General features: G+C 43.4%; 2 protein-coding genes and 13 non-coding genes across 15 annotated transcripts; all 15 read left to right on the plus strand.

Annotated features, from left to right (window-relative positions):
- Nucleotides 1-4,552: 4,552 nt before the first annotated feature.
- Nucleotides 4,553-6,236, plus strand: LOC144514190 (uncharacterized; the record flags this gene model as incomplete). Its single annotated transcript, XM_078245371.1, has 1 exon — nt 4,553-6,236. A coding segment is annotated over one exon (1,260 nt), but the record flags the coding sequence as incomplete, so codon positions are not given.
- Nucleotides 6,237-7,687: 1,451 nt separating this feature from the next.
- trnat-agu (transfer RNA threonine (anticodon AGU)) lies at nt 7,688-7,761 on the plus strand. The gene has a single exon. It is a non-coding gene; the product is annotated as a tRNA-Thr (tRNA).
- An 885-nt stretch (nt 7,762-8,646) lies between these two features.
- Nucleotides 8,647-8,720, plus strand: trnat-agu (transfer RNA threonine (anticodon AGU)). Its single transcript has one exon. It is a non-coding gene; the product is annotated as a tRNA-Thr (tRNA).
- A 425-nt stretch (nt 8,721-9,145) lies between these two features.
- trnat-cgu (transfer RNA threonine (anticodon CGU)) lies at nt 9,146-9,218 on the plus strand. The gene has a single exon. It is a non-coding gene; the product is annotated as a tRNA-Thr (tRNA).
- A 1,200-nt stretch (nt 9,219-10,418) lies between these two features.
- trnat-ugu (transfer RNA threonine (anticodon UGU)) lies at nt 10,419-10,491 on the plus strand. The gene has a single exon. It is a non-coding gene; the product is annotated as a tRNA-Thr (tRNA).
- Nucleotides 10,492-11,655: 1,164 nt separating this feature from the next.
- On the plus strand, nt 11,656-17,238 carry LOC144514192 (uncharacterized). The gene is made up of 2 exons (XM_078245372.1): nt 11,656-11,795; nt 16,248-17,238. The coding sequence occupies exons 1-2, from the start codon at nt 11,656-11,658 to the stop codon at nt 17,236-17,238; spliced, it is 1,131 nt and encodes a 376-aa protein (XP_078101498.1).
- Nucleotides 17,239-17,722: 484 nt separating this feature from the next.
- trnam-cau (transfer RNA methionine (anticodon CAU)) lies at nt 17,723-17,795 on the plus strand. The gene has a single exon. It is a non-coding gene; the product is annotated as a tRNA-Met (tRNA).
- Nucleotides 17,796-18,073: 278 nt separating this feature from the next.
- trnat-cgu (transfer RNA threonine (anticodon CGU)) lies at nt 18,074-18,146 on the plus strand. Its single transcript has one exon. It is a non-coding gene; the product is annotated as a tRNA-Thr (tRNA).
- Nucleotides 18,147-19,775: 1,629 nt separating this feature from the next.
- On the plus strand, nt 19,776-19,847 carry trnat-cgu (transfer RNA threonine (anticodon CGU)). Its single transcript has one exon. It is a non-coding gene; the product is annotated as a tRNA-Thr (tRNA).
- A 1,112-nt stretch (nt 19,848-20,959) lies between these two features.
- On the plus strand, nt 20,960-21,032 carry trnat-cgu (transfer RNA threonine (anticodon CGU)). Its single transcript has one exon. It is a non-coding gene; the product is annotated as a tRNA-Thr (tRNA).
- A 365-nt stretch (nt 21,033-21,397) lies between these two features.
- Nucleotides 21,398-21,470, plus strand: trnat-ugu (transfer RNA threonine (anticodon UGU)). The gene has a single exon. It is a non-coding gene; the product is annotated as a tRNA-Thr (tRNA).
- Nucleotides 21,471-23,848: 2,378 nt separating this feature from the next.
- trnat-agu (transfer RNA threonine (anticodon AGU)) lies at nt 23,849-23,922 on the plus strand. The gene has a single exon. It is a non-coding gene; the product is annotated as a tRNA-Thr (tRNA).
- An 885-nt stretch (nt 23,923-24,807) lies between these two features.
- trnat-agu (transfer RNA threonine (anticodon AGU)) lies at nt 24,808-24,881 on the plus strand. Its single transcript has one exon. It is a non-coding gene; the product is annotated as a tRNA-Thr (tRNA).
- Nucleotides 24,882-25,283: 402 nt separating this feature from the next.
- Nucleotides 25,284-25,356, plus strand: trnat-cgu (transfer RNA threonine (anticodon CGU)). The gene has a single exon. It is a non-coding gene; the product is annotated as a tRNA-Thr (tRNA).
- Nucleotides 25,357-25,469: 113 nt separating this feature from the next.
- Nucleotides 25,470-25,542, plus strand: trnat-cgu (transfer RNA threonine (anticodon CGU)). Its single transcript has one exon. It is a non-coding gene; the product is annotated as a tRNA-Thr (tRNA).
- Nucleotides 25,543-27,404: the final 1,862 nt, after the last annotated feature.

Genomic DNA, 27,404 nt, shown 5'->3' on the forward strand with positions numbered 1-27,404 from the left:
ATAGGTGAGGGTAGGAACAAAAACTGACTGGTAGATTGAGAGCTTTGCCTTCTGGCTCAATTGAATGTAATACTCCACCCGCTGCGCCATTTCTCCGACCAATCTCCCGCTCCATTGTCCCCTCACTCGCGAACAAGACCCCAAGGTACTTGAACTCCTTCACTTGGGGTAAGGACTCATTCCCTACCTGGAGAAGGCACTCCATCGGTTTCCTGCTGACAGCCATGGCCTCCGATTTAGAGGTGCTGATCCTCATCCCAGCCGCTTCACTCTTGGCTGCGAACCGATCCAGTGACGTCTGAAGGTCACAGGCCGATGATGCCATCAGGACCACATCATCTGCAAAAAGCAGCGATGAGATCCCCAGCCCACCGAACTGCAACCCCTCTCCACCCCGACTACACCTCGATATCCTGTCCATAAATACTACAAACAGGATTGGTGACAAAGGGCAGCCCTGACAGAGGCCAACTCTCACCTGAAACGAGTCCGACTTACTGCCAAAAACCCGGACACAGCTCTCGCTTTGGTCGTACAGAGATTGGATGGCCCTGAGAAGGGACCCCTCACCCCTGTACTCCCGCAGCACCTCCCACAGTATCTCCCGGGGCACCCGGTCATACGCCTTCTCCAGATCCACAAAACACATGTAGACCGGTTGGGCATACTCCCAGGCTCCCTCCAGTATCCTTGCGAGAGTAAAGATCTGGTCCGTTGTTCCACGACCAGGACGGAATCCGCATTGTTCCTCTTCAACCTGAGGTTCGACTATCGACCGAACCCTCCTTACCAGCACCTTGGAGTAGACTTTACCGGGGAGGCTGAGAAGTGTGATACCCTGTAATTGGCACACACCCTCTGGTCCCCCCTTTTTAAAAAAGGGGAACCACCACACCCGGTCTGCTACTCCTTAGGCACCGTCCCAGACTTCCACGCAATGTTGAAGAGGCGTGTCAACCAAGACAACCCCTCCACACCCAGAGCTTTAAGCATTTCTGGACGGATCTCATCAATCACTCGGGCTTTGCCACTGTGGAGTTGTTTAACTACCTCAGCAACTTCCACCAGGGAAATTGATGACAATCCCCCCCATCATCCTCCAGCTCTGCCTCTACCATAGAGGGCGTTATTAGTTGGATTTAGGAGTTCCTCAAAGTGCTCCTTCACCGCCCTATTACCTCCTCAGCTGAGGTCAACAGCGTCCCATCCTTACTGTACACAGCTTGGATGGTTCCACGCTTCCCCCTCCTGAGGTGGCAAACGGTTTTCCAGAAGCACCTTGGTGCCGACCAAAAGTCCTTCTCCATGTCTTCTCCGAACTTCTCCCACACCCGCTGCTTTGCCTCTTTCACGGCAGAGGCTGCAGCCCTTCGGGCCCTTCGGTACCTTGCAACTGCCTCCGGAGTCCTCTGGGATAACATATCCCGGAAAGACTCCTTCAGTCAGACGGCTTCCCTGACCACCGGTGTCCACCGCGGTGTTCGTGGGTTACCGCCCCTTGAGGCACCTAAGACCCTAAGACCACAGCTCCTCGCCGCAGCTTCAGCAATGGAAACTTTGAACATTGTCCACTCGGGTTCAATGCCCCCAGCCTCCACAGGGATGCACGAAAAGCTCCGCCGGAGGTGTGAGTTGAAAGTCTGTCGGACAGGGGCCTCCTCCAGACGTTCCCAATTTACCCGCACTACCCGTTTGGGCTTACCAGGTCTGTCCAGAGTCTTCCCCCACCCCCTGACCCAACTCACCACCAGATGGTGATCGGTTGACAGCTCCGCCCCTCTCTTCACCCGAGTGTCCAAAACATATGGCCTCAGATCAGATGAAACGATTATAAAACCGATCATTGACCTTTGGCCTAGGGTGCTCTGGTACCAAGTACACTTATGAGCATCCCTATGTTCGAACATGGTGTTTGTTATAGACAAACCATGACTAGCACAGAAGTCCAACAACAAACAACCACTCTGGTTTAGATCAGGGAGGCCGTTCCTCCCAATCACGCCTCTCCATGTGTCTCCATCATTGCCCACGTGCGCGTTGAAGTCCCCCAGCAGAACTATGGAGTCCCCCACTGGAGCCCCATACAGGACTCCACTCAAGGTCTCCAAGAAGGCCGAATACTCTGAACTCTTGTTTGGTGCATATGCACAAACAACAGTCAGAGTTTTCCCCCCCACAACCCGCAGGCGTTTTCACTTCAAAATGGCGGACTTCCTGTTGGATTTAGGATATGGTTCCAATAGGCTTTTTTGTACGTCTTGACAAACCAATTTTCGTCTACGTTAAACATATTGCAGGGGCTCAATTTTGTAAGTTTTGGTGAGCCCTTTCTGCATGCTTATTTCCTAAACCCAGAAAATATCAAATTTTTCACCAGGCCTGGGGAGTTTTTGTGTTTGGGCAGGTCCCCAAAAAAAGAGATTCATTGTGCAAAATAATAATTTGTCAGTTTCAAAAGGGCCTCCGCTGGCCGACAGTCAGCGCTCAGGCACTAAATAAAATGTTCATGAAAATTAGATTATGTAACGGGAAGGCCGGGACAGGAACACTGTCAGATCCTGGAATAGTGATATCCAAGGCAGGTATAGAGGCAGAAGCAGTAGGATTTGCCATAGCTAACATGCAATTGAGCAGGGCCTCATCTAGAGGTCGACTGATTTTCTCTTGCCGATGCAGATCTTTAGAAATCAGGGTCAGCCGATGGCCGATAAATGCTGCCGATTTATATTGGCCGATATTTGGCTAATGTGTGCTTGTTTTTAAACCTCTATTTGAAAAATAAAATGTAACACTAATATACACAGAACTTCACCAATCTACACTTGTATACTTTAATTAAAAATGTATAATGTAAAAACATACTGTATAGTGTATAAATAATGTATGAAAAATATATTAAATAAACAAAACGGGTAAGAAGAAAATAAACTGTCAAATAAACTTCAATAAAAAGTCAAGTTTAGTGCACTTAGCAGCATTTATTAAACTTAGACTAAGAATACAAATCTGCAAGCTTCACAGAAAGTGACATGTTATTAATCTCAACACCTCCTAACTCCTGTTCACATCAGACTAGGGCTCTCTAAAGTCAGTTCTTGTTCACCTTGTTTGTTAGATCATTGTTCGTTTGTTGAAGTGTTTTATCTGTGTTTTGAGGATCCCACTGTTACATGTCCTGTTGCACTCATTAGGATCTTATCTGAGCAGATTTCTGTCATTCAAACAACTCTGAGTTGTAATTTAAACCTCGTCCAGCCAATTTAATAAAATTAAGGGTTTTATTCGTGCTCGAGTCCATAGATGCAGTTAATGGATACAGGCACGGAGAACTGAAGACTCTGTTAGCAACAATTAGCAACGATTAGCTCCGTTAGCGGTTAGCTCCGTTGGCGGTTAGCTCCAGTTAGCTCCATTATAGGAGTGGATGAGACTGCCACGGACAGGGGTAACAGATTCTGATAAATGACATTCGGGGAGCTTCCACAGCGGTGTGGCCGCGGTGTTTTGTACGGTTTTATCAGTACAGTTAATCCTAAGGCAAGAACACCAGCAATATGCTACTGCTAACGGTAGTGTCTGAGCCTGAAGTGACTGTGCGAGACACACGGCGCAAGACTTCACGAGGGGAGGGGCTGGAGGCAGCTGGTCTGGGTGTGCTGTAAAAAATGTCGCCTATTCATGTTTTTAACACTAGGCTGTCCGCAGATGCGCCTGCCTATTAATCGGCTTGATATACTGGGATATTGGCCGATGCCGATTATGTAAAAAAAAGAAAAAAAGTCAAAAATCGGCCGATTAATCGGTCGACCTCTAGCCTCATCTTATGTGATCTGGTGCAGCGGAGTTATCGTACCCTCCGGCTCTGTAATTTTCTCAGACAGCCTGACCTACTCCAGGGCAGGGAATGAGTCCTTTCCGCAAGGGAAGGACTTCAAGTGAGGGGGCGATGGAGCGGGAGATTGGCCAGAGAATCGGCGCAGCGGGGGCGGTATTACACTTACTTTATCGCGCCATTGTGACAAAAAGAGAGCTGAGCCAGAAGGCAAAGCTCTCGATCTTTCAGTTAATTTTCGCTCCTACCCTCACCTATGGTGATGAAGGTTGGGTCCAACAGAGACCGTTGAGGTGGTTTGGGCATCTGGTAAGGATGTCCCCTGTGCGCCTCACTATGGAGGTGTTCCAGGCACATCCAGCTGGGAGAAGGCCTCAGGGAAGACCCAGGACTAGGTGGAGGGATTACATCTCCCTGGCCTGGGAACGCCCTGCTGGAGCTGCTGGAGCTGCTGTCCCCGTGACCCGACCCCAGATAAACAGACGACGATGGACGGAGACTGACAAAACTTTTACAGCTGGTTGAAGAGTAGGGTGAAGACATACATTTTTTTAAATGAAAGTGTACTAGCTTTAGGCAACAAACTTAGCAGCGATAGGATTTGTGCTCAGACTTTGGGGACCTGGGGTAAAGCAGATAAAGTAATTATGAACTTGTGTACTTATTGGAGTGAATGTAGCCAATAAGCAAAGTATTTGTTAAGATTTACATTAATGGCTATTTGTTTGTGTTATAGCTTTACCTTCAGATGTCCAGAAAGTGATTGTTAGTGAAGAACAGCAGCAGGAGTGGAGCTCCAGTCTGGACCAGGAGGATACAAAGCCCCCCCAGATTAAAGAGGAACAGGAGGAACTCCGGATCAGTCAGGATGGAGAGCAGCTTCAAGGGCTGGAGGAGGCTGATGTCACCAAGTTCCCATTCACTCTGGTCCCTGTAAAGAGCGAAGATGATGAAGAGAAGCCTCAGTTCTCACAGCTTCATCAAAAACGAACTGAACCGATACAAACAGAAGCTGGTGGAGAGGACTGTGGAGGACCAGAACCAGCCATGAACTCAGATCCACATACACATTTACAACCAGATACTGATGACCAGACTGGAGACTCTTCTGAACCTGAGACTGATGACAGTGCGGATTGGAAAGAGACCAGAGAACCTCAGTCAGGTTTAAACTCTCTGAATAACAATGAAGTCCCTGTCAGTGATTCATGTACAACTGGTGAGAAAGAGTATGTGAAAACATTTGGCACCAGTGGACATCTGAAGCGACACATGAGAGCTTATACAGGAAAGAGACCATTTAGCTGTTCAGTCTGTAAGAAAGCTTTTAAACAGAGGGGACATTTACGGAAACACACGAGAACACACACAGGAGAGAAGCCATTTAGCTGCTCAGTCTGTAAGAAAGCTTTTAACCAGAGTGGAAATTTACAGAAACACATGAGAATTCACACAGGAGAGAAACCATTTAGCTGCTCAGTCTGTAAGAATGCTTTTACAGAGAGTGGACATTTAGTGACACACATGAGAATCCACACAGGAGAGAGACCATTTAGCTGCTCAGTCTGTCAGAAATATTTTACAGTGGGGAACAGTTTAAAGCGACACATGAGATCTCACACAGGAGAGAAACCATTTAGCTGCTCAGTCTGCAATAAAGCTTTTACAGATAGTGGACATTTAGTGACACACATGAGAATCCACACAGGAGAGAGACCATTTAGCTGCTCAGTATGTAAGAAAGCTTTTAAAGAAAGTGGAAGTTTACATAAACACATGAGAATCCACACAGGAGGGAAACTATTTAGTGAAGTGGAGCGTCAGTCTGGAAGGAGAGTAGAGAAGCTGTGTCAAGTTAACAACCCCCCCCCCCCCACCCCTCCCCCATTATGTCCCCAATTGATCGACCGTCGATCGTTATCGGTCGATATTTACTCAATTAAAAAAAATAAAAACGTATACTCGTCTACTTGTACTTAGCCTCGCTTTGCCAGACCCTCCTCCAAAGCGTGCTGGAAGAGAGTCCGGCTACTCCACATGGCATTCGGGGATGGGAGGAAAACGTGCTCTGGTTTATTGGCATTTCTTTAAACCAACCACAATCGTCTTGGGCGGTGCTAAACGCCGGAGAAAAGCCGCAGTGCCACTGCAAAATAGGCTCGGATGGAACTTGTTTTGGTGGAACGTTGTTAAATATCATTTTTGTATTATGCTCTTATCAATACATTACAGTAATAGTGTTGGTTGCTATATTTGAGGTATTATGGTTTTATGCTTATGTAAGGTATTCCATTCTCTCATACCTGCGTGTATGCCATGTATGCCAGTTGAGTTCACTTGTATGCAATGATTGAGACGGATGAACAGAGCCCTGCATATTAAATAAATATCTATATGGAACAAACGCTCCGCTTATACTTTCACGTCAAGTTAAGCCTGCACAAGTCAGCTAACTGAGCAAACGTGTACGTATAAAGGTTGTTTTAGTCGCAACAGAAAACTCAGATTGGAAAGATTGTCTAGCTAGCTGTCTGGATTTACCTTGCAGAGATCTGAGAAAAGGTTAACCAAAGTCCTCATATATCGACCAGAGTTTAAAATGGCAACACAAAGGAAGCCCAATGCAACGGATATCCGGCCTAAATGAATTTTCTGGCGTCACCGGAGCAATCCCAGAAGTGGAACGTCAAGGATATAGGCTAACTTGCAATCGTTGTAGTATTGCAATAATAATACTACATCTATCATTTGCAAATGTTCCCGTTCAAAAACTGGCATATATGCACACATTTTTTGGTACGATAGGGGTATGAAACAAGACTGATTTATGATTCTTGTTCAAAGGCCCATAGAGTCACACCATTATATAGTCAGTTACACTACCACCTGGTGAAGATTTCAATACATTACAAACAGGCAAACTGGCCAAACGTTACACAGTCACAGGGTTTTTCTTGGCTCAGAATGGGCCTTTGTGGAGGGGGGGGGCAGTATCAGCGCCAGTCGTATATGTAAAATATATCAGCTGTGGATGAGAGGGAGGCTGGCTGCTGAAAATTAGACGCTTTGGTGCTGGTGATTTTTCTTTCTCCAAAACTTTCTGCATGCAGGAAAAACCCTGAGTCATATTAGCTGCTATAATCAAACAAAACCATGCAAAATGATCCCACTATTGGCATATTGATAATTGATGATCGGCAATCGATATCTGAGGCAAAAAAACGTGATCGGGGCATCTCCAAGTCTGGCATGTAACTAACCTTCTCTTTCCTAACCTGGTACCTCAACTTACACAGATTGACTTTAAACATCCAGACATACCCACTTTAATAGTAAGCAAACCTCCCGCCTTACAGCCTTTGATTTGACTCGGACGTAGAACACGCCGTCAGGAGACTCAAGACCTTAACAAAGACGCGCCATCTTTGATTTGAACATGTTGTTTTAATTATATGCTTCAGCTAAATTACACGACATGTAATGTAATCTAAGCCATCTTGTCTTTGACTGTACAACACACACACTCCCTTTGCCTCCTTTTAGCTCTTATAGTTTAGTTACATATTGTGTGTTTTACTTTTGCTTTATTTAGTTTATGAATAAAGATAAATTTAAATAAATTTGGTAATTTTGGCTATAGTTATTCAATTTAATTATTAATTCCAAATTGAATTATTTAGTATATTTTATAAGACTTAATTAAGTAATTAAACTGGCAATGTTTTCTTTATCTCTGTAAGTGATGCCCCATAATAGGTGACTTAATTAACGTTAAATCATATTGTTTAATTATGGTAATTCCTAATCATGTTGATCAGAGAGATTAAGACTTAACATTAGAGAAGAGCTTAAGGAGGTGCTGTGGCTTAGTTGGTTAAAGTGCCTGTCTAGTAAACAGGAGATCCTGGGTTCAAATCCCAGCAGCACCTTGTTGTTGCAGAGATTGCCTCTGTTTTCATCCCATCAGCATGTCTACCCGATCCCAATGCTACCCATTATGCTATCCTGGTAGCAAAGGAAAAAGGTAAAAGAGGATTGAAAAGGCTGACTGTTTTCCCTGGCATATTACATTTACTCAAAAAACATTTTCAAATCAGAGTTTGAATTGTTTCACATCTAGTATTGGTCATAGCCCTGTTCACTAGCTCATTGTATGCTCGCAAGCGGGAGCAGCCTGTAGGAGGCGCTGTAGCCCAGTGGTTAAACAGGAGATCCTGGGTTCAAATCCCAGCAGTGCCTGATTGTTGGTTAATTATCTTTCAAACAGTGTTTGAAAGATGATGTGTCTGATTTAAAGGCTTATTCTGTACAAACCACATGTTGTGTGGCTGATATACGTTTAGAAGTCAGAGAGACTAAATCCGTTCAGATTACAGATCATCTACAGTCTGTTATTAATTAAAATCAGCAACAGATCGCATGTAGAGCATTTTGACAGCTACTCTGTCATAATAAAAACAACTGGAGACTATGTACAAGCTAATATATGGGTCTGATAACATTTCATTAAATCAGAATCGGCGCACAGTGTTTCTGTGACTACTTGTTCAGCCTGAAGGCTGCTGGTATCGGCTGGAAACTGTCCGACTTGACCACGGATTTTTGTCACCGCCTGCTCTCGTCCACTTTACAAGCGAGGCGCAGTTCATCTGGAACGGGCCTACTCTGTGACATGAACACATGACCTTTCTGTCTCTTACCTCAGTTATAGTAAATGGAAAAAAAATTTCTATCAGTCAGTATATTGTATATTATACAGCTTATACAAGGTTACAGAGAAATTAAGACTTAACATTACGGCTGCCCCTGAAGAAGGTGCTGTGGCTTAGTTGGTTAAAGTGCCTGTCTAGTAAACAGGAGATCCTGGGTTCAAATCCCAGCAGCACCTTGTTGTTGCAGAGATTACCTCTGTTTGCATCCCATCAGCATGTGTACGCGATTCCCATGCTACCCTGGTAGCAGGTAAAAAAGGATTGAAAAGGCATATTACATTTACACAGAAACACTACATTAACACAGACTTAAGATGGTACATAAAAACACATGAAATGCAGAGCAATGCGAGTTTAAGCTACAATACACACCTTAGTTTATTCATCAGCCATTTGTGTTCATTTGGCCTAATTATGTTGTTTGTTTTGATTACTAATCAATAACCTACTTCCTGTCACAAATGTGTTCAATCCATTTCCCTTTTTTCCCCTTTTTCTTGGTTCTTTTCTTAACAGACAAAATGCCGTGGTCGTTAAAGTTCAAGTTTGGGCCACGTTCAGCCCCGACAAAATGAGTAAACCGTTTGGTTCTAGTGTGATGGGTGCTGTAGCTTAGTGGTTAAAGTGCCTGTCTCGTAAACAGGAGATCCTGGGTTCAAATCCCAGCAGTGCCTAATTGTCAGGTTATTACACAGTGTTGTCACCAGATAACACCCGAAAGTTATATATAACATTAGGATATTAAAGGTGCAATATGTAATACTGAGGAATTCAAGGCAGTCCTACTGTCGATAGGTTAACAAACCTACCAGTAGCATCTGAACTTTTATCCACCGAGGCCTGCAATGATTTTGCCACCTTCTTCTGTCTGCATTTGAGACGGTCGACCATGACATATTACTAGACCGATTGGAAAACTGGGTTGGCATTTCTGATCAGTACTAAAGTGGTTTGAGTCTTATTTAAAGAATAGGGACTACTTTGTGTCTATAGGGAATTATACATCTGAGCATACAAATATGACGTGCGGAGTTCCCCAAGGCTCCTTTCTGGGGCCTCTCCTGTTTAACATCTACATGTTTCCACTGGCTCAAATTATGGAAAACAATAAAATAAGTTACCATAGTTATGCGGATGACACACAAATTTATATAACCTTATCGGCAGGGGACTGTAGTCCAATACAACAACTGACTAAGTGCATTGAACAAATTAACGACTGGATGTGCCAGAACTTTCTTAAATTAAATGATGAAAAAACTGAGGTGGTTGTTTTTGGAGCAAAGGAGGAACGATTAAAAGTCAGCACTCAGCTTCAAACGATAATGTTAAAAACAACAGACAAAGCCAGCAATCTTGGTGTAGTCATGGACTCAGACCTGAATTTTAACAGCCACATTAAGACAATTACAAAGTCTGCCTATTATCACCTTAAAAATATATCAAGGGTTAAAGGACTTATGTCTCAGCAGGATTTGGAAAAAATTGTCCATGCTTTTATCTTCAGTAGACTTGACTACTGTAACGGTGTCTTTACAGGTCTCCCTAAAAAATCAATCAGACAGCTGCAGCTGATTCAGAACGCTGCTGCTCGAGTCCTCACTAAGACGAAGAGAGTGGATCACATCCTCACGTCCTCCAGTGATGTCAGCATGGTGCCGTTAGTGAGGACAAAACAAAATACACTAGTTTGGTCATGTTTAAATTACAGTTAATATCTTTTTTCAACGGAGCTTTACTAATCAATAACCTACCTCCTGTCACAAATGTGTTCAATCCATTTCCCTTCTCAAAAAACATTTTCAAATCAGAGTTTGAATTGTTTCACATCTAGTATTGGTCATAGCCCTCGTAAGAGGGATTAGTCTGTAGGAGGCGCTGTAGCTCAGTGGTTAGAGCGCCTGTCTTGTAAACAGGAGATCCTGGGTTCAAATCCCAGCAGTGCCTGTTAATTATCTTTACAACACTGTTTGCCTCTTTATTTTCAACAAGGGCAATAAACTTAATACCTGATTTCCCATATCCAAAAAGTTATATGTAACATTAGGCTATTACCAATTGAAGTTTAAAACCATAGTATGATAGTACCATAATGTTACATGTGTCCATGTTGCACTCAAGATCTCATCTGAACAGATTTCTGTCGTTCAAAAAACTCTCAACCGACTTTAAAACTTTTACAGCCAACTTAATAAAATGTCTGGTTTTATTCGTGCTAGAGTTTATAAAGTCTATCCATTTGAACTGTCTACTTTTCTTTTAAATAGTTTTTACCACACTTCCTTACATTGTACAGGGTTTTATACACCTAATAGTCTTTATTTTTTAATCCTGATGTTTTTATGATTGCTCAGTAATGTCATGTGTTACTTTGCTGTTTTGTAAAGCACTTTGTAGTGAGGATATTGAAAAGTGAGATGAGCCAGGAATCAATCACCGGCGATCGCCGCGCAATGCATGCCGGTTCAATTTGTGTCTGACTTGATCCTGACTTGCTCTGACGTCATTCACACGTGGGCAACGATAACCTCACGAGATCAAGCTGGCCGCAGTTCTGAGACGCAGGCGGCGCAGTTGCTTTTCACCGACTGCAAGACCCAGGCGAACCCAGGGCATGCTGGGAAACGCCGGCCTCTCAGCTGATCTAACAGCTGATTGGTTCAGAATCGACTCAACATGATGACATTTTATATAAACTTTTTATTGATTTTGAATTAGGGTGGGGGTGCGCCATGACTGTGGCTACACACCCACCCCAACCGGTCTAGGCGAACGCTACAACTCCTCATACCCTAAATATAGTAAGCTTTCTATGAAGAGAAGCCGAGATAGGGAGGCGGTGTGTCATGACTGTGGCTACACACCTTCCCTCGCCGGTCTAGGCGAACGCTGCAACTCCTCACTCCCTAACTATAAGCTATAAAGGAGACTATCTGGTGGGGTTCAGACTGTTCAGAAACTTAGTTTAGTTAAATATCATATACCATTGGACGTGAAAATATACAGAGACAGATATTTATGGTGGTTGAACACATACAGATAATGACATCGCTGTAGGCAGCCCACAAAAAACTGACTGGGTTGTCTTTTTTTCACTGTTTGTGGACTGGTATGCAGTCCAGATACCCTAATGGAAGCAACCACTGCAACAGTGAGTTTTTCATACCCATAATCTGGGCTTTCAGCAGCACACTGAGGTTGCCAAACCAGGCTGAGATGGTGTACCGCAGGATGCTTTCAACTATGGCATGGTACAGGGTTTCCGTGAGGTCTTAAAAAGGGTTATCTCTACTGAGTTCAATGATACCTCACACAAGACTACGTTATACGGTTAATGCGTTGCAAAAGGGGCCGTGGTCTAAGTATAGGGGGCGTGGTCATGACTATTACTCAAAATTGACATGTAGATATGCTCAAGACTGGACCCCTGTCAATCATGAGAAATTTCGGGCAGATTGGACAATGTACACTTAAGATACAAAAACTTCCTCGTTCATCGATCAATGCTCAAAATGGCAACCATGACCACACCGTTCGATGGAAACTCAAGCTTTTAGGAACTTTTCATTGGTTTTAAGATGGTACAGACCAAATTTAAAGTCGATCAGATGAAATCTCTAGGAGTTGGTGAAAGTATAGCACCTTGAATTTTAGGCCTACTTCCTGTTGCCAGCAGGTGGCGCTATGACTGTCAATATTGGCCTGTAGATGTCCTTAGGGTTGAAATCTTATGAATCATTAAAAACTTGGAGCAGATTGAACAATATATAGAGTACTTGAGTTACAACCGCTTCCTGTTTCAATGGTGAAACTCGCAAAATGGCAGCCCTTCCACGGCTAGATCCTGTGACAAATTTTCAAGCTTTCAATACATTTTCATCTGTAAGGTCTTAAAGTAACACTATGTAGCTTTTTCCGCTTCTGTCCCCCTACGGGAAGCGTGAGCTGTAGTTCCAATGAGATAACCTGTAGGGGCACCGAAGTGTGAAAAGTTACATAGTGTTGCTTTAAGATGACATGGACCAAATTTGAAGTCGATCGGATGAAATCTCTAGGAGGAGTTGTTAAAGTACGAGGTGTGGAAATGGCAAAAAACGCACTCATTTCTAAGGGTGCACGATTCAGAAAATGTCACGATTCGATATTGATTTTTAGGCTCAAGATTTGATTCAAAAACGATTCTCGATTTAAAAAAAGGAAAAAAAAGAATAGATTTTTGGAATTCTCCATCCATCTTCGTCCGCTTATCCGGTATCGGGTTGCGGGGGTAGCAGCTCCAGCAGGGGACCCCAAACTTCCCTTTCCCGAGCCACATTAACCAGCTCCGACTGGGGGATCCCGAGGCGTTCCCAGGCCAGTTTGGAGATATAATCCCTCCACCTAGTCCTGGGTCTTCCCCGAGGCCTCCTCCCAGCTGGACGTGCCTGGAACACCTCCCTAGGGAGGCGCCCAGGGGGCATCGTTACCAGATGTGTGGCTCTACTCCGAGCTCCTCACGGATAACTGAGCTTCACACCCTATCTCTAAGGGAGACGCCAGCTACCCTCCTGAGGAAACCCATTTCGGCCGCTTGTACCCTGTATCTTGTTCTTTCCGTCATGACCCAGCCTTCATGACCATAGGTGAGGGTAGGAACAAAAACTGACTGGTAGATTGAGAGCTTTGCCTTCTGGCTCAGCTCTCTTTTCGTCACAACGGTGCGATAAATTGAATGTAATACTCCACCCGCTGCGCCATTTCTCCGACCAATCTCCCGCTCCATTGTCCCCTCACTCGCGAACAAGACCCCAAGGTACTTGAACTCCTTCACTTGGGGTAAGGACTCATTCCCTACCTGGAGAAGGCACTCCATCGGTTTCCTGCTGACAGCCATGGCCTCCGATTTAGAGGTGCTGATCCTCATCCCAGCCGCTTCACACTCGGCTGCGAACCGATCCAGTGAGGTCTGAAGGTCACAGGCCGATGATGCCATCAGGATCACATCATCTGCAAAAAGCAGCGATGAGATCCCCAGCCCACCGAACTGCAACCCCTCTCCACCCCTACTACACCTCAATATCCTGTCCATAAATACTACAAACAGGATTGGTGACAAAGGGCAGCCCTGGCGGAGGCCAAACCGCGGTGTTCGTGGGGTTACCGCCCCTTGAGGCACCTAAGACCCTAAGACCACAGCTCCTCGCCACAGCTTCAGCAATGGAAACTTTGAACATTGTCCACTCGGGTTCAATGCCCCCAGCCTCCACAGGGATGCACGAAAAGCTCCGCCGGAGGTGTGAGTTGAAAGTCTGTCGGACAGGGGCCTCCTCCAGACGTTCCCAATTTACCCGCACTACCCGTTTGGGCTTACCAGGTCTGTCCAGAGTCTTCCCCCACCCCCTGACCCAATTCACCACCAGATGGTGATCGGTTGACAGCTCCGCCCCTCTCTTCACCCGAGTGTCCAAAACATACGGCCTCAGATCAGATAAAACGATTATAAAATCGATCATTGACCTTTGGCCTAGGGTGCTCTGGTACCAAGTACACTTATGAGCATCCCTATGTTCGAACATGGTGTTCGTTATAGACAAACCATGACTAGCACAGAAGTCCAACAACAAACAACCACTCTGGTTTAGATCAGGGAGGCCGTTCCTCCCAATCACGCCTCTCCATGTGTCTCCATCATTGCCCACGTGCGCGTTGAAGTCCCCCAGCAGAACTATGGAGTCCCCCACTGGAGCCCCATACAGGACTCCACTCAAGGTCTCCAAGAAGGCCGAATACTCTGAACTCTTGTTTGGTGCATATGCACAAACAACAGTCAGAGTTTTCCCCCCCACAACCCGCAGGCGTTTTCACTTCAAAATGGCGGACTTCCTGTTGGATTTAGGATATGGTTCCAATAGGCTTTTTTGTACGTCTTGACAAACCAATTTTCGTCTACGTTAAACATATTGCAGGGGCTCAATTTTGTAAGTTTTGGTGAGCCCTTTCTGCATGCTTATTTCCTAAACCCAGAAAATATCAAATTTTTCACCAGGCCTGGGGAGTTTTTGTGTTTGGACAGGTCCCCAAAAAAAGAGATTCATTGTGCAAAATAATAATTTGTCAGTTTCAAAAGGGCCTCCGCTGGCCGACAGTCAGCGCTCAGGCACTAAATAAAATGTTCATGAAAATTAGATTATGTAACGGGAAGGCCGGGACAGGAACACTGTCAGATCCTGGAATAGTGATATCCAAGGCAGGTATAGAGGCAGAAGCAGTAGGATTTGCCATAGCTAACATGCAATTGAGCAGGGCCTCATCTAGAGGTCGACTGATTTTCTCTTGCCGATGCAGATCTTTAGAAATCAGGGTCAGCCGATGGCCGATAAATGCTGCCGATTTATATTGGCCGATATTTGGCTGATGTGTGCTTGTTTTTAAACCTCTATTTGAAAGATAAAATGTAACACTAATATACACAGAACTTCACCAATCTACACTTGTATACTTCAATTAAAAATGTATAATGTAAAAACATACTGTATAGTGTATAAATAATGTATGAAAAATATATTAAATAAACAAAACGGGTAAGAAGAAAATAAACTGTCAAGTTTATTGCACTTAGCAGCATTTATTAAACTTAGACTAAGAATACAAATCTGCAAGCTTCACAGAAAGTGACATGTTATTAATCTCAACACCTCCTAACTCCTGTTCACATCAGACTAGGGCTCTCTAAAGTCAGTTCTTGTTCACCTTGTTTGTTAGATCATTGTTCGTTTGTTGAAGTGTTTTATCTGTGTTTTGAGGATCCCACTGTTACATGTCCTGTTGCACTCATTAGGATCTTATCTGAGCAGATTTCTGTCATTCAAACAACTCTGAGTTGTAATTTAAAACTCGTCCAGCCAATTTAATAAAATTAAGGGTTTTATTTGTGCTCGAGTCCATAGATGCAGTTAATGGATACAGGCACGGAGAACTGAAGACTCTGTTAGCAACGATTAGCTCCGTTAGCGGTTAGCTCCGTTGGCGGTTAGCTCCAGTTAGCTCCATTATAGGAGTGGATGAGACTGCCACGGACAGGGGTAACGGATTCTGATAAATGACATTCGGGGAGCTTCCACAGCGGTGTGGGCCGCGGTGTTTTGTACGGTTTTATCAGTACAGTTAATCCTAAGGCAAGAACACCAGCAATATGCTACTGCTAACGGTAGTGTCTGAGCCTGAAGTGACTGTGCGAGACACACAGCGCAAGACTTCACGAGGGGAGGGGCTGGAGGCAGCTGGTCTGGGTGTGCTGTAAAAAATGTCGCCTATTCATGTTTTTAACACTAGGCTGTCCGCAGATGCGCCTGCCTATTAATCGGCTTGATATACTGGGATATTGGCCGATGCCGATTATGTAAAAAAAGAAAAAAAGTCAAAAATCGGCCGATTAATCGGTCGACCTCTAGCCTCATCTTATGTGATCTGGTGCAGCGGAGAACCGATACAAACAGAAGCTGGTGGAGAGGACTGTGGAGGACCAGAACCAGCCATGAACTCAGATCCACATACACATTTACAACCAGATACTGATGACCAGACTGGAGACTCTTCTGAACCTGAGACTGATGACAGTGCGGATTGGAAAGAGACCAGAGAACCTCTCTGAATAACAATGAAGTCCCTGTCAGTGATTCATGTACAACTGGTGAGAAAGAGTATGTGAAAACATTTGGCACCAGTGGACATCTGAGAGCTTATACAGGAAAGAGACCATTTAGCTGTTCAGTCTGTAAGAAAGCTTTTAAACAGAGGGGACATTTACGGAAACACACGAGAACACACACAGGAGAGAAGCCATTTAGCTGCTCAGTCTGTGGAAAAGCTTTTAACCAGAGTGGAAATTTACAGAAACACATGAGAATTCACACAGGAGAGAAACCATTTAGCTGCTCAGTCTGTAAGAATGCTTTTACAGAGAGTGGACATTTAGTGACACACATGAGAATCCACACAGGAGAGAGACCATTTAGCTGCTCAGTCTGTCAGAAATATTTTACAGTGGGGAACAGCTTAAAGCGACACATGAGATCTCACACAGGAGAGAAACCATTTAGCTGCTCAGTCTGCAATAAAGCTTTTACAGATAGTGGACATTTAGTGACACACATGAGAATCCACACAGGAGAGAAACCATTTAGCTGCTCAGTATGTAAGAAAGCTTTTAAAGAAAGTGGAAGTTTACATAAACACATGAGAATCCACACAGGAGGGAAACTATTTAGTGAAGTGGAGCGTCAGTCTGGAAGGAGAGTAGAGAAGCTGTGTCAAGTTAACAACCCCCCACCCCCCACCCCTCCCCCATTATGTCCCCAATTGATCGACCGTCGATCGTTATCGGTCGATATTTACTCAATTAAAAAAAATAAAACGTATACTCGTCTACTTGTACTTAGCCTCGCTTTGCCAGACCCTCCTCCAAAGCGTGCTGGAAGAGAGTCCGGCTACTCCACATGGCATTCGGGGATGGGAGGAAAACGTGCTCTGGTTTATTGGCATTTCTTTAAACCAACCACAATCGTCTTGGGCGGTGCTAAACGCCGGAGAAAAGCCGCGGTGCCACTGCAAAATAGGCTCGGATGGAACTTGTTTTGGTGGAACGTTGTTAAATATAATTTTTGTATTATGCTCTTATCAATACATTACAGTAATAGTGTTGGTTGCTATATTTGAGGTATCATGGTTTTATGCTTATGTAAGGTATTCCATTCTCTCATACCTGCGTGTATGCCATGTATGCCAGTTGAGTTCACTTGTATGCAATGATTGAGACGGATGAACAGAGCCCTGCATATTAAATAAATATCTATATGGAACAAACGCTCCGCTTATACTTTCACGTCAAGTTAAGCCTGCACAAGTCAGCTAACTGAGCAAACGTGTACGTTTAAAGGTTGTTTTAGTCGCAACAGAAAACTCAGATTGGAAAGATTGTCTAGCTAGCTGTCTGGATTTACCTTGCAGAGATCTGAGAAAAGGTTAACCAAAGTCCTCATATATCGACCAGAGTTTAAAATGGCAACACAAAGGAAGCCCGATGCAACGGCTCTGGAAGTCATGCAGCAATACACAACTCCCCAGACCTTTTTCTTGGTTCTTTTCTTAACAGACAAAATGCCATGGTCGCTAAAGTTCAAGTTTGGGTTCTAGTGTGATGGGCGCTGAAGCTTAGTGGTTAAAGCGCCTGTCTCATAAACAGGAGATCCTGGGTTCAAATCCCAGCAGCACCTTGTTGTTGCAGAGATTACCTCTGTTTGCATCCCATCAGCATGTGTACCCGATTCCCATGCTACCCTGGTAGCAGATTGAAAAGGCTGACTGTTTTCCCTGGCATATTACATTAACACAGACTTAAGATGGTACATAAAACCACATGAAATGCAGAGCAATGTGAGTTTAAGCTACAATATACACCTTAGTTTATTCATCAGCCATTTGTGTTCATTTGGCCTAATTATGGTGTTTTGGTAAAAACTAGTAAATTAAACCGTCTGGTTCTAGTGTGATGGGCACTGTAGCTTAGTGGTTAAAGCGCCTGTCTCGTAAACAGGAGATCCTGGGTTGAAATCCCAGCAGTGCCTAATTGTCAGGTTATTACACAGTGTTGTCACCAGATAACACCCGAAAGTTATATGTAACATTAGGATATTAAAGGTGCAATATGTAATACTGAGGAATTCAAGGCAGTTCTACTGTCGATAGGTTAACAAACCTACCAGTATCTGAACTTTTATCCACCGAGGGCTGCAATGATTTTGCCACCTTCTTCTGTCTGCATTACTAGACCGATTGGAAAACTGGGTTGGCATTTCTGATCAGTACTAAAGTGGTTTGAGTCTTATTTAAAGAATAGGGACTACTTTGTGTCTATAGGGAATTATACATCTGAGCATACAAATATGACGTGCGGAGTTCCCCAAGGCTCCCTTTCTGGGGCCTCTCCTGTTTCATCTACATGTTTCCACTGGCTCAAATTATGGAAAACAATAAAATAAGTTACCATAGTTATGCGGATGACACACAAATTTATATAACCTTATCGGCAGGGGGACTATAGTCCAATACAACAACTGACTAAGTGCATTGAACAAATTAACGACTGGATGTGCCAGAACTTTCTTAAATTAAATGATGAAAAAAACTGAGGTGGTTGTTTTTGGAGCAAAGGAGGAACGATTAAAAGTCAGCACTCAGCTTCAAACGATAATGTTAAAAACAACAGACAAAGCCAGCAATCTTGGTGTAGTCATGGACTCAGACCTGAATTTTAACAGCCACATTAAGACAATTACAAAGTCAGCCTATTACCACCTTAAAAAATATATCAAGGGTTAAAGGACTTATGTCTCAGCAGGATTTGGAAAAAAATTGTCCATGCTTTTATCTTCAGTAGACTTGACTACTGTAACGGTGTCTTTACAGGTCTCCCTAAAAAATCAATCAGACAGCTGCAGCTGATTCAGAACGCTGCTGCTCGAGTCCTCACTAAGACGAAGAGAATGGATCACATCACTCCAGTTCTGAAGTCTCTACACTGGCTTCCAGTGCCTCATGCATCACATGCACCTTAAGCCACACCCAACAGTGATGTCACAATGTCTTGGCGTACACCTGGGCCACGCTCCATTTAGCTGCTCAGTCTGTAAGAATGCTTTTACAGAAGTGGACATTTAGTGACACACATGAGAATCCACACAGGAGAGAGACCATTTAGCTGCTCAGTCTGTCAGAAATATTTTACAGTGGGGAACAGCTTTAAAGCGACACATGAGATCTCACACAGGAGAGAAACCATTTAGCTGCTCAGTCTGCAATAAAGCTTTTACAGATAGTGGACATTTAGTGACACACATGAGAATCCACACAGGAGAGAGACCATTTAGCTGCTCAGTATGTAAGAAAGCTTTTAAAGAAAGTGGAAGTTTACATAAACACATGAGAATCCACACAGGAGGGAAACTATTTAGTGAAGTGGAGCGTCAGTCTGGAAGGATGCTACCCTGGTAGCAGATTGAAAAGGCTGTTTTCCCTGGCATATTACATTAACACAGACTTAAGATGGTACATAAAACCACATGAAATGCAGAGCAATGTGAGTTTAAGCTACAATATACACCTTAGTTTATTCATCAGCCATTTGTGTTCATTTGGCCTAATTATGGTGTTTTGGTAAAAACTAGTAAATTAAACCGTCTGGTTCTAGTGTGATGGGCACTGTAGCTTAGTGGTTAAAGCACCTGTCTCGTAAACAGGAGATTCTGGATCAAATCCCAGCAGTGCCTAATTGTCAGGTGATTACCTCAACACAGTGTTGTCACCAGATAACACCCGAAAGTTATATATAACATTAGAATATTAAAGGTGCAATATGTAATACTGAGGAATTCAAGGCAGTCCTACTGTCGATAGGTTAACAAACCTACCAGTATCTGAACTTTTATCCACCGAGGGCTGCAATGATTTTGCCACCTTCTTCTGTCTGCATTTGAGACGGTCGACCATGACATATTACTAGACCGATTGGAAAACTGGGTTGGCATTTCTGATCAGTACTAAAGTGGTTTGAGTCTTATTTAAAGAATAGGGACTACTTTGTGTCTATAGGGAATTATACATCTGAGCATACAAATATGACGTGCGGAGATCCCCAAGGCTCCTTTCTGGGGCCTCTCCTGTTTAACATCTACATGTTTCCACTGGCTCAAATTATGGAAAACAATAAAATAAGTTACCATAGTTATGCGGATGACACACAAATTTATATAACTTTATCGGCAGGGGACTATAGTCCAATACAACAACTGACTAAGTGCATTGAACAAATTAACGACTGGATGTGCCAGAACTTTCTTAAATTAAATGATGAAAAAACTGAGGTGGTTGTTTTTGGAGCAAAGGAGGAACGATTAAAAGTCAGCACTCAGCTTCAAACTATAATGTTAAAAACAACAGACAAAGCCAGCAATCTTGGTGTAGTCATGGACTCAGACCTGAATTTTAACAGCCACATTAAGACAATTACAAAGTCAGCCTATTACCACCTTAAAAATATATCAAGGGTTAAAGGACTTATGTCTCAGCAGGATTTGGAAAAAATTGTCCATGCTTTTATCTTCAGTAGACTTGACTACTGTAACGGTGTCTTTACAGGTCTCCCTAAAAAATCAATCAGACAGCTGCAGCTGATTCAGAACGCTGCTGCTCGAGTCCTCACTAAGACGAAGAGAGTGGATCACATCACTCCAGTTCTGAAGTCTCTACACTGGCTTCCAGTGCCTCATGCATCACATGCACCTTAAGCCACACCCAACAGTGATGTCACAAGGTCTTGGCGTACACCTGGGCCACGTTCAGCCCCGACAAAATGAGTAAACCGTTTGGTTCTAGTGTGATGGGTGCTGTAGCTTAGTGGTTAAAGTGCCTGTCTCGTAAACAGGAGATCCTGGGTTGAAATCCCAGCAGTGCCTAATTGTCAGGTGATTACCTCAACACAGTGTTTACATACAATGACCTGACAAAATGAGTAAACTGTGCCTAATTATAAAGAGCCGTGGCTACCCCCTTGCCTGGTCCTCCAGTGATGTCAGCATGGTGCTGTTAGTGAGAACAAAGCAAAATACACTAGTTTGGTCATGTTTAAATTACAGTTAATATCTTTTTTCAATGGAGCTTTACTAATCAATAACCTACCTCCAGTAACAAATGTGTTCAATCCATTTCCCTTCTCAAAAAACATTTTCAAATCAGAGTTTGAATTGTTTCACATCTAGTATTGGTCATAGCCCTGTTCACTAGCTCATTGTATGCTCGTAAGAGGGATCAGTCTGTAGGAGGCGCTGTAGCTCAGTGGTTAGAGCGCCTGTCTTGTAAACAGGAGATCCTGGGTTCAAATCCCAGCAGTGCTTGTTAATTATCTTTACAACACTGTTTGCCTCTTTATTTTCAACAAGGGCGATAAACTTAAGACCTGATTTCCCATATCCAGAAAGTTATATGTAACATTAGGCTATTACCAATTGAAGTTTAAAACCATAGTATGATAGTACCATAATGTTACATGTGTCCATGTTGCACTCAAGATCTCATCTGAACAGATTTCTGTCGTTCAAAAAACTCTCAACCGACTTTAAAACTTTTACAGCCAACTTAATAAAATGTCTGGTTTTATTCGTGCTAGAGTTTATAAAGTCTATCCATTTGAACTGTCTACTTTTTCTTTTTAAATAGTTTTTTACCACACTTCCTTACATTGTACAGGGTTTTATACACCTAATAGTCTTTATTTTTTAATCCTGATGTTTTTATGATTGCTCAGTCATGTCATGTGTTACTTTGCTGTTTTGTAAAGCACTTTGTAGTGAGGATATTGAAAAGTGAGATGAGCCAGAATCGATCACCAGCGACGCCGCAATGCATGCCGGTTCAATTTGTGTCTGACTTGATCCTGACTTGCTCTGACGTCATTCACACGTGGGCAACGATAACCTCACGAGATCAAGCTGGCCGCAGTTCTGAGACGCAGGCGGCGCAGTTGCTTTTCACCGACTGCAAGACCCTGGCGAACCCAGGGCATGCTGGGAAACGCCGGCCTCTCAGCTGATCTAACAGCTGATTGGTTCAGAATCGACTCAACATGATGACATTTTATATAAACTTTTTATTGATTTTGAATTAGGGTGGAGGTGCGCCATGACTGTGGCTACACACCCACCCCCACCGGTCTAGGCGAACGCTGCAACTCCTCATACCCTAAATATAGTAAGCTTTCTATGAAGAGAAGCCGAGATAGGGAGGCGGTGCGTCATGACTGTGGCTACACACCTTCCCTCGCCGGTCTAGGCGAACGCTGCAACTCCTCACTCCCTAACTATAAGCTTTATCGAAGAGGAGAGTTTTAAGTTTACTCTTAAAGGTGGTGACGGTGTCTGCCTCCCGAACCCAGACTGGGAGCTGGTTCCACAGGAGAGGAGCCTGATAGCTAAATGCTGGTCCTCCAGTAACATTAGCAGTAAGCAGGGTTAGCATGGCGGCGTTAGCGAGGACCAGCTGGGATTACTTTACTGGCTGTGTCTCAATTGTTTTTGCGAGTAACCAACTCAGGTAGCTAAATGATTCAATGTGAGTACACAAATGTTGAAATGACATAAAATGCCCGTCCCTTGTAGCTGTGATAAATTAGCCTGAAGCTAATGCTTACCTGTTCTTTTGAATTTGAGTCCACACAGAAAAAAACGATTTAGCTGCTCTGTCTGAAGGCTTTTATGCAGAGTGGGCATTTGCAGACACACATGAGAATGCACACATGAGAAAAACTGTTCAGCTGCTCAGGCTGTAAGAAAGCTTTTTAAACCGAGTGGAAGTTTGCATAGACACATGAGAATCCACACAGGAGGGAAACTATTTAGTGAAGTGGAGCGTCAGTCTGGAAGGAGAGTAGAGAAGCTGTGTCAAGTTAACAACCAAATTAGACGCTTTGGTGCTGGTGATTTTTCTTTCTCCAAAACTTTCCGCATGCAGGAAAAACCCTGAGTCATATTAGCTGCTATAATCAAACAAAACCATGCAAAAATGATCCCACTATTGGCAGATATTGGCAGATTGATAATTGATGATCGGCAATCGATATCTGAGGCAAAAAAACGTGATCGGGGCATCTCCAAGTCTGGCATGTAACTAACCTTCTCTTTCCTAACCTGGTACCTCAACTTACACAGATTGACTTTAAACATCCAGACATACCCACTTTAATAGTAAGCAAACCTCCCGCCTTACAGCCTTTGATTTGACTCGGACGTAGAACACGCCGTCAGGAGACTCAAGACCTTAACAAAGACGCGCCATCTTTGATTTGAACATGTTGTTTTAATTATATGCTTCAGCTAAATTACACAACATGTAATGTAATGTAATCTAAGCCATCTTGTCTTTGACTGTACAACACACACACTCCCTTTGCCTCCTTTTAGCTAAGATCTTATAGTTTAGTTACATATTGTGTGTTTTACTTTTGCTTTATTTAGTTTATGAATAAAGATAAATTTAAATAAATTTGGTAATTTTGGCTATAGTTATTCAATTTAATTATTAATTCCAAATTGAATTATTTAGTATATTTTATAAGACTTAATTAAGTAATTAAACTGGCAATGTTTTCTTGATCTCTGTAAGTGATGCCCCATAATAGGTGACTTAATTAACGTTAAATCATATTGTTTAATTATGGTAATTCCTAATCATGTTGATCAGAGAGATTAAGACTTAACATTACAGAAGAGCTTAAGGAGGTGCTGTGGCTTAGTTGGTTAAAGTGCCTGTCTAGTAAACAGGAGATCCTGGGTTCAAATCCCAGCAGCACCTTGTTGTTGCAGAGATTGCCTCTGTTTTCATCCCATCAGCATGTCTACCCGATCCCAATGCTACCCATTATGCTATCCTGGTAGCAAAGGAAAAAGGTAAAAGAGGATTGAAAAGGCTGACTGTTTTCCCTGGCATATTACATTTACACAAAAAACATTTTCAAATCAGAGTTTGAATTGTTTCACATCTAGTATTGGTCATAGCCCTGTTCACTAGCTCATTGTATGCTCGCAAGCGGGAGCAGCCTGTAGGAGGCGCTGTAGCCCAGTGGTTAAACAGGAGATCCTGGGTTCAAATCCCAGCAGTGCCTGATTGTTGGTTAATTATCTTTCAAACAGTGTTTGAAAGATGATGTGTCTGATTTAAAGGCTTATTCTGTACAAACCACATGTTGTGTGGCTGATATACGTTTAGAAGTCAGAGAGACTAAATCCGTTCAGATTACAGATCATCTACAGTCTGTTATTAATTAAAATCAGCAACAGATCGCATGTAGAGCATTTTGACAGCTACTCTGTCATAATAAAAACAACTGGAGACTATGTACAAGCTAATATATGGGTCTGATAACATTTCATTAAATCAGAATCGGCGCACAGTGTTTCTGTGACTACCTGTTCAGCCTGAAGGCTGCTGGTATCGGCTGGAAACTGTCCGACTTGACCACGGATTTTTGTCACCGCCTGCTCTCGTCCACTTTACAAGCGAGGCGCAGTTCATCTGGAACGGGCCTACTCTGTGACATGAACACATGACCTTTCTGTCTCTTACCTCAGTTATAGTAAATGGAAAAAAAATTTCTATCAGTCAGTATATTGTATATTATACAGCTTATAAAAGGTTACAGAGAAATTAAGACTTAACATTACGGCTGCCCCTGAAGAAGGTGCTGTGGCTTAGTTGGTTAAAGTGCCTGTCTAGTAAACAGGAGATCCTGGGTTCAAATCCCAGCAGCACCTTGTTGTTGCAGAGATTACCTCTGTTTGCATCCCATCAGCATGTGTACCTGATTCCCATGCTACCCTGGTAGCAGGTAAAAAAGGATTGAAAAGGCATATTACATTTACACAGAAACACTACATTAACACAGACTTAAGATGGTACATAAAAACACATGAAATGCAGAGCAATGCGAGTTTAAGCTACAATACACACCTTAGTTATTTACCTAATTATGTTGTTTGTTTTGATTACTAATCAATAACCTACTTCCTGTCACAAATGTGTTCAATCCATTTCCTTTTTTCCCCTTTTTTCTTGGTTCTTTTCTTAACAGACAAAATGCCGTGGTCGTTAAAGTTCAAGTTTGGGCCACGTTCAGCCCCGACAAAATGAGTAAACCATCGGGTTCTAGTGTGATTGGCGCTGTACCTTAGTGGTTAAAGCGCCTGTCTCGTAAACAGGAGATCCTGGGTTCAAATCCCAGCAGCACCTTGTTGTTGCAGAGATTACCTCTGTTTGCATCCCATCAGCATGTGTACCCGATTCCCATGCTAGCCTGGTAGCAGATTGAAAACTAGTAAATTAAACCGTCTGGTTCTGTGATGGGCGCTGTAGCTTAGTGGTTAAAGCGCCTGTCTCGTAAACAGGAGATCCTGGGTTCAAATCCCAGCAGTGCCTAATTGTCAGGTTATTACACAGTGTTGTCACCAGATAACACCCGAAAGTTATATATAACATTAGGATATTAAAGGTGCAATATGTAATACTGAGGAATTCAAGGCAGTCCTACTGTCGATAGGTTAACAAACCTACCAGTAGCATCTGAACTTTTATCCACCGAGGGCTGCAATGATTTTGCCACCTTCTTCTGTCTGCATTTGAGACGGTCGACCATGACATATTACTAGACCGATTGGAAAACTGGGTTTGCATTTCTGATCAGTACTAAAGTGGTTTGAGTCTTATTTAAAGAATAGGGACTACTTTGTGTCTATAGGGAATTATACATCTGAGCATACAAATATGACGTGCGGAGTTCCCCAAGGCTCCTTTCTGGGGCCTCTCCTGTATCTACATGTTTCCACTGGCTCAAATTATGGAAAACAATAAAATAAGTTACCATAGTTATGCGGATGACACACAAATTTATATAACTTTATCGGCAGGGGACTATAGTCCAATACAACAACTGACTAAGTGCATTGAACAAATTAACGACTGGATGTGCCAGAACTTTCTTAAATTAAATGATAAAAAAACTGAGGTGGTTGTTTTTGGAGCAAAGGAGGAACGATTAAAAGTCAGCACTCAGCTTCAAACGATAATGTTAAAAACAACAGACAAAGCCAGCAATCTTGGTGTAGTCATGGACTCAGACCTGAATTTTAACAGCCACATTAAGACAATTACAAAGTCAGCCTATTACCACCTTAAAAATATATCAAGGGTTAAAGGACTTATGTCTCAGCAGGATTTGGAAAAAATTGTCCATGCTTTTATCTTCAGTAGACTTGACTACTGTAACGGTGTCTTTACAGGTCTCCCTAAAAAATCAATCAGACAGCTGCAGCTGATTCAGAACGCTGCTGCTCGAGTCCTCACTAAGACGAAGAGAATGGATCACATCACTCCAGTTCTGAAGTCTCTACACTGGCTTCCAGTGCCTCATGCATCACATGCACCTTAAGCCACACCCAACAGTGATGTCACAAGGTCTTGGCGTACACCTGGGCCACGTTCAGCCCCGACAAAATGAGTAAACCGTTTGGTTCTAGTGTGATGGGTGCTGCCGGTTCAATTTGTGTCTGACTTGATCCTGACTTGCTCTGACGTCATTCACACGTGGGCAACGATAACCTCACGAGATCAAGCTGGCCGCAGTTCTGAGACGCAGGCGGCGCAGTTGCTTTTCACCGACTGCAAGACCCAGGCGAACCCAGGGCATGCTGGGAAACGCCGGCCTCTCAGCTGATCTAACAGCTGATTGGTTCAGAATCGACTCAACATGATGACATTTTATATAAACTTTTTATTGATTTTGAATTAGGGTGGGGGTGCGCCATGACTGTGGCTACACACACACCCCCACCGGTCTAGGCGAACGCTGCAACTCCTCATACCCTAAATATAGTAAGCTTTCTATGAAGAGAAGCCGAGATAGGGAGGCGGTGCGTCATGACTGTGGCTACACACCTTCCCTCGCCGGTCTAGGCGAACGCTGCAACTCCTCACTCCCTAACTATAAGCTTTATCGAAGAGGAGAGTTTTAAGTTTACTCTTAAAGGTGGTGACGGTGTCCACAAAACACATGTAGACTGGTTGGGCATACTCCCAGGCTCCCTCCAGGATCCTTGCGGGAGTAAAGATCTGGTCCGTTGTTCCACGACCAGGACGGAATCCGCATTGTTCCTCTTCAACCTGAGATTCGACTATCGACCGAACCCTCCTTTCCAGCACCTTCGAGTAGACTTTACCGGGGAGGCTGAGAAGTGTGATACCCCTGTAATTGGCACACACCCTCTGGTCCCCCTTTTTAAAAA

Source organism: Sander vitreus, unplaced genomic scaffold, assembly GCF_031162955.1.
Source record: "Sander vitreus isolate 19-12246 unplaced genomic scaffold, sanVit1 ctg491_0, whole genome shotgun sequence".
Classification (NCBI taxonomy): domain Eukaryota; kingdom Metazoa; phylum Chordata; class Actinopteri; order Perciformes; family Percidae; genus Sander; species Sander vitreus.

Coding starts and splice junctions, on each gene's coding strand:
- LOC144514192 (XM_078245372.1), top strand. CDS start 11,656: ATGCAGTCCAGATACCCTAATGGAAGCAACCACTGCAACAGTGAGTTT. Junction 11,796..16,247: donor ATGCTTTCAACTATGGCATG/GTACAGGGTTTC, acceptor ATTTGGCACCAG/TGGACATCTGAGAGCTTATA.